At 34.9% G+C, this 8,710-nt stretch overlaps 1 protein-coding gene across 1 annotated transcript; it reads right to left on the bottom strand.

Annotated features, from left to right (window-relative positions):
- Positions 1-297: 297 nt before the first annotated feature.
- LOC142168950 (uncharacterized) lies at positions 298-5,104 on the bottom strand. The gene is made up of 3 exons (XM_075230127.1): positions 4,573-5,104; positions 589-699; positions 298-473 (listed from the first exon to the last, which is right to left on the bottom strand). The coding sequence occupies exons 1-3, from the start codon at positions 5,102-5,104 to the stop codon at positions 298-300; spliced, it is 819 nt and encodes a 272-aa protein (XP_075086228.1).
- Between the last annotated feature and the right edge of the window lie 3,606 nt (positions 5,105-8,710).

Raw genomic sequence — 8,710 nt, forward strand, 5'->3', positions numbered from 1 at the left:
GGACATTAGAATTCCCTCACTTGATCTGGCAAATTCAATTCCCTTAATTATCCAATATCCTTCAACTTAAAGTTCTTAGGTGCAACCTTGGCTACTTGAGTTTCCTCTAGATTATTACTTGTGATAAGTAAATTATCTACATAGACAAGTATACACACAAGTTTTTCATTAGTGATTCTAGTAAACAGTGAGTAGTCATGTATGCTTTGCTGGAAATTGGATTTTAGTAAGGCGTGTGTCAGTTTCAAGTTCCATTACCTAAAAGCCCGTTTTAAGCCATATAAGGATATGAGTAGTCTATATGACAAGTTCTCCGTGCCCCCCCTCCGGACTACTAAATTTCTGAGGCAGAATCATGTAAACTTCTTTATCAAGATCACCATTCAAAAAAGTATTGTGAACATTCATATGAAAGATAGGACAGTGCTTAAGGGGTGCAATAGCCATGACAGTTCTCATAGTGGTCATTTTGGCTATAGGAGAAAAGGTATCATGAAAATTAATGCACTATATCCCTTAGAAACTAACCTAACTTTGAACCTCTCAACAGACCCATCAACATTGTATTTTTTTTGTATACCCACGTACATCCCATAGGCACTTTGCCAGGAAGCAAGTCAACTACTTTCCAAGTGTGGTTTTGTTCCATGGCTTCTATCTCAAGCTTCATTTTTAGAACTGACCTGTCATCCTCAATGTCTTAGGAATCAGAAAAGGAATTAGTGTCTCAAGAAAAAGAGGCAAAGAAAGACTGAAAATGAGAAGGAGGATGAAAATAAGACACAAATTGTTGTATAGGATAGGGTGAAGAAAATGTGGAAGGTAGAGGAGGATGAACATAGTTAGTCAACCAAAATAATATCACAATCCAAAATCACATTCAGTCGTGATGACACCTAACCCAACCCACTAGGTAAGCTAAATCAATTGGGTAAGTGATTTTGACTCACTTTTGATTATATAACATGATTATTTATGAGATTTTTAACATCTAAATCATGAGATTTGAAGAGAAATTTTGGGAATATTTGACTATGTTTTAAAAAATAAAAAATTTGAGATTTGAGAGTTGAATTGGACTAGGATTTGAAAACTAAACATATATTTGTATTTGTGGGGATATGGGTAGACGAGATCTACCATTTGACTCGGGTTTTGACCACGCGAGCCCGATGTTGACTTTTGTTGACTTTGAAAAATTATATAAAGATCTTAACTTTATTAATTGAAATTGATTTCTCTTGCATTATTTGATATTATTAAGTTGATTTTGGTTAGATTTGGGCCGAGTGGAGATAAATTATAAAGGAAAAGCTATTTTGAGTGTTCATTTGGGCAATTTGAGGTAAGTATCTTGCCCAACTTTATGTGGGAGAATTACCCCTTAGGATTTGGCCTAATTGTTTATTTATGATGTGTGTAATTGATATGTACATGTGGTGACGAGTGTGTACATGGTCATATGTATGATTTATGACCGGATTTTCCGAGGTTGCTCTTATTGTCTTGATTTGCTTGAAAGGTCTTTGCTCTTCGTGTATTCACTTTGGATGATTACTTGAGTTCACGTTCCATGCTAGAGACCATATTTTAGGAGTTGTATTTCCTAAATTGACCAAGTTGGGTGTTTGTGAGATTGTTGCTAAATTGAGTAAGCTGAATTCATGTTATGATGTTAAACACCTATCCACATTCCATTTATTGGTTTGTCCTTATGCACTGTGTTGGAAAATTATGAGGTTATGTTTTGATGATAATTGTTGGCGTGTTGTGTTGTTATGATTATGACACATGTTGACTTGTTGGGCGGATTGTCAGGTATTTTCACGAGGTTTATTCCGTACTATTGTTATTGTTGATATTGCACATGCGGCGAGACCAATATCAGGTTTGCGCATGTGGCAAGACATGGTGGGATATTATTAATATGATTGTGGCGAGATTAGGAGGGCATTTACTTTATTATTGCGCATGTTGTGATATAAGGGTGGCTATGTGAGGATTATATGTGATGGCCCGGGGTTGTGCTGTTGATGAAAAAGGGGTATTCTTGTTTATGCTTATGACTTCTTTGAGTGTGTCATGCATATTTACGTGATTTGTTGCGTTGTTTTCAATGTGCCAATTCGTGTATTTGTTATTACTTGATGATTTGGTTTCCAAGATGCATTTACCTATGTGGAGTTGTTATCTCATATTCCATTGAGTTGTTGGTAACATAACAAATTGAAGTAAAAAGAAAAGTCGTTACCATGCTTTACTTTATTTGATTCTTGATAAATTCCTCCATAACATATTATTAGTAACTAGTATAGATATGATATACATGGTAGCACAAGGTCTTTACCGTGCGAGTGTGATCTATATTGTGGCACGAGGGTTTTGCCGTGCAAGTGTAATTTATATTGTAGCACGAGGTCTTTCTGTGTGAGTAATCTATATTGTGGCACGAGGTCTTTGTCATGCAAGTGTGATTTATGTTGTGGCGTGAGGTCTTTTCCGTGAGAGAGTGATTGATAATGTGGGCACGGGTTGCCATATGTGTGCGATCTATTTGATGATCCGTTGTTGAAATTGTGCTTTACTTGTATTAAGTTATTATTACTTGCTCTATTGAGGTTACATTTATTTCCTTCTATTATTCCTCTTGTTGCCAGTCTTTGATATATTGTACATGTTATTTGACTAGTGAGTGTCTTAACTTGAACCTTGTCACTACTCTACCAAGGTTGGTCTTGATACTTACTGGGTACCAACCGTAGTATACTCATACTACACATCTGCACATTTTTGTGCAGATCCAGGTGTTGGAAACAACAAATTCAGGCAGAGAGTTTTCTTTGATCGTGAGGATTCAAGGTAGAGCTGCTTGAATCGTTGCAGTCCCTTAGAGTCCTTTCCTTATATTTTTATTGTCAATTATCTATCTGAACAGAATTGTATTTGAGTTATTTCTATGTATTCAGTAGGGTTTGTGACTTTGTACTACCTATTCTTAGGAATTTGTTATGATTATCGCCGTGTTGGCTTGTATCACCTTTATTTCCGTATTTATATTAAAATCTGCTTCATGATATCATGTTTTTATTGGTTTTACTGCTATAAGTGATCGGCTTACCTAGTTTTAGAGACTAGGTGCCATAATGATCCTCAAGGTGGAATTTTGGGACGTGACAGGCCCGCACCCCGGAACTCGACAAAACCCACAAATTCTGAAAATCCATTCCAATACGAGTCTAAATATAAAAGTTTCATCCAAATACGACTCCAAATCGGGATTCAAATCTCTATTTTCTTAGAAAAGTTTTTCCAAAACCCCCAAAATACACTTTCTTATATTTCAAGCCAAACTCCTCTTTTCTTCTTTAAGATTCCTTGATTTAGAGCCAAAATCACTGGTAGATTCATGTTATAATCATAAATTTGAGTTAGGTTTACTTACCCAATGAAGTAGATGAAAAATGTCTCAAACATCGCCTCTTTCTGACCTCCAAAACATTGTGAGAAAATGTAACTAAATCCCGAAATAAGTAAATAAAAACCGCAGCAGCTGTCCCAACCTGAGTCAGATGTTATATGATCCTGAAACTCACATTTGATAAGCCCAACATAATCCTTGTGAGATTAGACCCAAGATAACCTTTTGAATCACCCAATTTGGCATTAAAATAAGGGAGATATGATGTTTTGAAGTTAAAGGAAGTTCGAAAATTTCAGGGACATAACCGGTATTTTTGGAATTGTTACACCAGAAAATCAACAATCACAACATCATTGTTTTAGCACTCAAAACTCATTCGGAACCTCCCGAACACAATCCATATATGCATTTCAATTACAAAACATGCTATGAACCTATTCACGCACTTAAAATACCTAAAAGAGACCGTCCTAACCCGATATTGACCGTGGTCAAATTCCAAATCTTTAATTTAACTAGTCTTTCAACCAATGATCCAAAATATACCCGAGCCCCTCGGGACCCATCCAATCATACCAACAAGTACAAATACATTATCCAAACTTATTAAAAGCCTCAAAACACCCATGTTAACATCACAACTAAGAATCGAGGCTCAAATCGAATTTTTTTTTATCTTAAGTTGTTAAATATTCATTCTTTCACAGAGTGTCCAAATCATACTTAGACACTTCATATTACTTCTGAACTTTGCACACAAGTTTAATTTAACTATATAGACCTATCCAAATTATCGGAACACCAATTGGAATCTAATAGCATCAAAGTCAACTCTTGGTGAAACTGATGAACTCTTAAGTTCTTCAAATTGCCAACTTTCGACAAAAAAGTGTCAAATTCTTCTAGGAACCTCCAAAAGTAAATTCAAATATACATACAGTCTAATATCATTGTAAGGACTTATCGGAATCATCAAAACCTGATTCCGAGTCCATTTACCCACAAGTCAAATCTTGGTCAACTCTTCCAATTTAAATCTCCCAAATCGAGAGTCATTCTTCAAGATCAATCCCGAACCACTCAAAAATTTAAACCGACCATACACACAAGTCATAGTACATCATATGAAGATACTAAAAGTATCAAATCACCAAACGGAATCCTAAATCTTAAAACGACTGGTGGAATCGTTACAAATAAAGGGCTTGGTTGTTTTGCTAGATTTCTGAGCGCTACATGGTGTAACTGTAGTTCAACTAGCATAGTATTTGAGGTAGTAGCAAGAGGTGACAATGAAGGTGAAACATCAAGACTAGGTGGAGAATCAGGAACCATTAGTTTAGAGAAAAGAGAATGATGATCTAGTAGTTCAAGAGAAGCGACATGGGTATCTGGTAATATAGATGATATAGTAGTTAGTAGAGAATCAAAGTCATGAAGAAAATCTGAAGAGGGATGCATAGGATCAAAATCAGAAACAAGGAATTTATCCTTTGGATACTTGAATGGAAAAACTCCTTCTTTGAAACTAACATCTTGGCTAACGATAAATTTATTAGCTTCAATATCATAAAGTTGGTACCCCTTTTGTTTAGGTGCATAACCCATAAAAATAATAGGAATATTCTTAGGGGTGAAGTTATCATGAAAATTAAGTCTTGTAGCATAACAAAGACATTCCATGATTCTTATATGGTCAAGGTTAGGTGACTTCCCATGAAATACTTCATAAGAAGACTTTCCATGTAAGATAGCACTAGGTAGCATGCTAATAATGTAATTTGTTGTAAGAATGCACTCCCTCCCAAATTTTAGTGGAATGTTGGCTTGAATCTTAAAGCTCTTCCTACATCAAGAAGGTACTTGTGTTTTCTTACCACAACTCTATTCTGTTGTAGAGTATGTACACAAATGCTTTGGTGAATAATGCCTTTGGATTTGAAAAGGTTAGAACAAAGGGTGTGAAAATTTTTAGAACTATTATCTGATCCGAGAGTTTTAACAGAAGTGGGGAATTGGTTTTTATTGATGAAGAAAGTCATTCAATACAACATACACATCACTCTTCAATATTAAAAGGAAAGTCCAAGTCAATTTTGTATAGTCCTAAAAAAGAATAAAAAAGTACTTGAAACCATTATGAGTACATACTCTATATGGAGTTTAGACATCCATATGTACAAATTGAAATGAACAAGTAGATTTGAAAGTACTATGGTTTGTTTGTCTAGTGCGAAAACATGACAGTTACAAGTAGAAATAGGAATACTAGACAAATGTCTAGTTATTGCAGAAATTTTGTGTAAAAATGAAAAGGGGGCATGACCCAGTATTTCCATAAAATACTTGTACTTTGTTGAGCGAAAGTAGACATGCATTTAGAAGAAGGAATAACATTGAAGAATTGAGGATGTAGTGGGAACTCTTGATTTACCAATCCCTTTCACCGTGCCATTGGAGAGGTTTTGAAAGACACAGAATGTGGGTGAAAATTGACCGAATATTTAGTTACTTTGTATATCTATAAATCGATAGAATATTATACTAGAATTGAGGAACATAGAGTACATTATGAAGTATATAAGAGTTGGGCAGAATGTATGTTCCTACATGAATGCTTATAGTATTACTTCCATTAGGTATATATATAGAGGCAGATTTAGGTTTTGAAACTGGATTTGGACATAATAGTAGATTCAAATATGAGGCCATATGATTAGAAGTATTAGAGTCAATAATCCAACAACTTTGATCAATAAGTGAATTACCTGCCATATTGGCAACATCTGGTGGCCGACTCTCTTTGTTGAATTTGCTAGTACTGCTTAGTGGTGAATAGTTGAAATATTAATTTGATGTCCATCATTATAAAACTCCTCACTGTTATGTACATTGTGTGCCATATTTCCAGGATAGTTATATGCTCCTCTTCTCTTGTTGTTACCAAACTTGAATCTCGATGGATAACCCGTCAGTTAATAAAAAGATTTTCTTGAATGTCCCTTATTTTTATAATAATCATACAACAACCATATATTCTTCCTAGGTCTCATATTAAAGGCATTTGTTTTAATTAGTGCACTACTTTTAGCATTCAGAGGTGTACTTCCTAAAATCCCACATTGTAACATACTACTGCTCATCCTCTGACTTTCCTCTTGAACTATTATTGAGTAAGCTTGATCAAGAGTAGGTATTGGGTGCATTATCAAAATCTTGCTCTATGGTTCATAAAGATCATTCAGCCCCATTAAAAACTTCATGAATTTCTGCTGATGAAGAAATATGATAAAAATCTTGGACTGAAAGGGGATAATCGACTTAAATTCATCCCACATATCATTAAGTCTACAAAAATACATAGAGACACTAGAAATTTTATGTGTTAAGCAACTAATTTTCCTATTCATGTGATAAAATTTGGTAGCATTCACTTTATTAAACCTCTCCTTCATTGCTTTTCAAACCTTCTACGTATTTGTGAAATAACTAATTCCTCTTATGAGTTCCAGTGCAACTGAACTCATATTCCATGAGTGCCCAATTACATTACATCTATCCGAATAACATAATTTAAAAAGGTCTTTTTTGTACTGATCTCCAGTACATAATCCATCTATAAATCCCAGTTTGTTCTTGAGAAGAAGTTACATTATCATAGATCTACTCCCTTCTAAGTAGTTTTCTGTCCCAATCAGTAGCTAAGGAACAAGCAAAATATCTAGTGTTCTGACAAATGAACATATAACGGATATAACGACCAGACCGGTTGTTTAGAGCTCTGCATGTCGTTCGGCAGTTTGAGATCATAAGTAGCTTCACTATATGTATTATGACATGGATGTGCAGTTGGTTTCGATTTTCGAGAAGTTCAGAGTTGATCTGGAAGAATAATTCTCAATTTGGAAGCTTTAAGTAGGAAGAGTTGACAAAGGTTTAACTTTTGAGTAAATTGTCTTGGAATCGAGATTTGAAGGTTCTTATAGGTTTATAAGGTAATTTCATACTTGGGCGTATGTTCGGATTGAGTATCAGATGGTCCTGTTACACCCCATATTTTCGTACATAAAAGTACGTCGTAAGTCAATTAATGTAAGCTTAGAAATGAGATTATCTTTGAAAGTACACAAAGTAAGTTAATCATGTTACCTTGAAGGTTACAAATACTTAAGATCATGAACTGCATATACCAAGAGGGTTGGACGGTTTAGAAGCTAAATGAATCGAAGAAAATAAGTTTCGTCGAAAGTCGACAAGTTGGGAATATTATAACTCATACTTTGGGGTGAGACTAGAGTAATTAACATGATAATAAGGTGAGGTTATGAGGTATTATAGTTTTATGATATTCGTGTGTTAAATTTTAAAGTCAAGCGAGTTATGAAACCAAATTCGACGAAAGTCATCGCAAGTTATGTTCATAAATTGTACTAGAATTTGGGTTTAATGTCAGTGAGTTTTTCTCTTTATATACTTGGAGTTAAGTGATTATCCACTCACAAAATGTAAGATCTACGAGTCTAGTTTCTAACGCATTAAACCGTCCGTCGATACGACGTTGGAGTAAAGAGATATTCGCATATTTGCGAGACTGCGCAAGCAGCTCCTTATGGGACCCACTTAGGCGGTGGCCGACCTACCTCACTTTAAAAATGATTTGGACGACCATTCTTATCATTTTTCGACCCAATCCCTACCTAAATAGATTCCATAAGGGTTTGAAGGGGAATTCAAATAGTTACACTATAATTCAACATCAAAAGTTAGTCCTAGTGAAGAACAACATCTCTTTGAGGTTGTGTTATCATTGAGGATTATTGTAGGTTGTGTTTGGATGAAATTGCAAGTTGTTGCTACTGGTTAGGGTAAGTATAATATCCTAATAATTGTGCTTAAGCTTTCTTGTATGTTGGTTAAGTTGTTAGGATGATAAACTACAAGATAATACTTGGATTAGCTTGAGATGTTGCTCTTGATGGATTGTTTTGAAAGTTACTCTTATGAATTTTAAGTGGCTAGAAATTATGGGAAGTAAATTGGCTATGATTAGTGGTTGGCAAATGGGCAGGTTGGTCCGATTTAGGTGGGTTAAAAATAGGTTAAGCAAAAATAGTTTGGGTAGATAGCTAGGACAATATTAAAGTATTCATAAGAGATATATGTTATGAGACTGATAAGCGCACTAGTCAACATTTGAGGATTAATGTTCCAAAGGAGGAAATAATATTACACCCCATATTTTCGTCCGCGAAAGTACATTGTAAGTCAAGTGATGTAAGCTCAGAAATG

Source organism: Nicotiana tabacum, chromosome 14, assembly GCF_000715075.1.
Source record: "Nicotiana tabacum cultivar K326 chromosome 14, ASM71507v2, whole genome shotgun sequence".
In the NCBI taxonomy this organism is placed as follows: Eukaryota; Viridiplantae; Streptophyta; class Magnoliopsida; order Solanales; family Solanaceae; genus Nicotiana; species Nicotiana tabacum.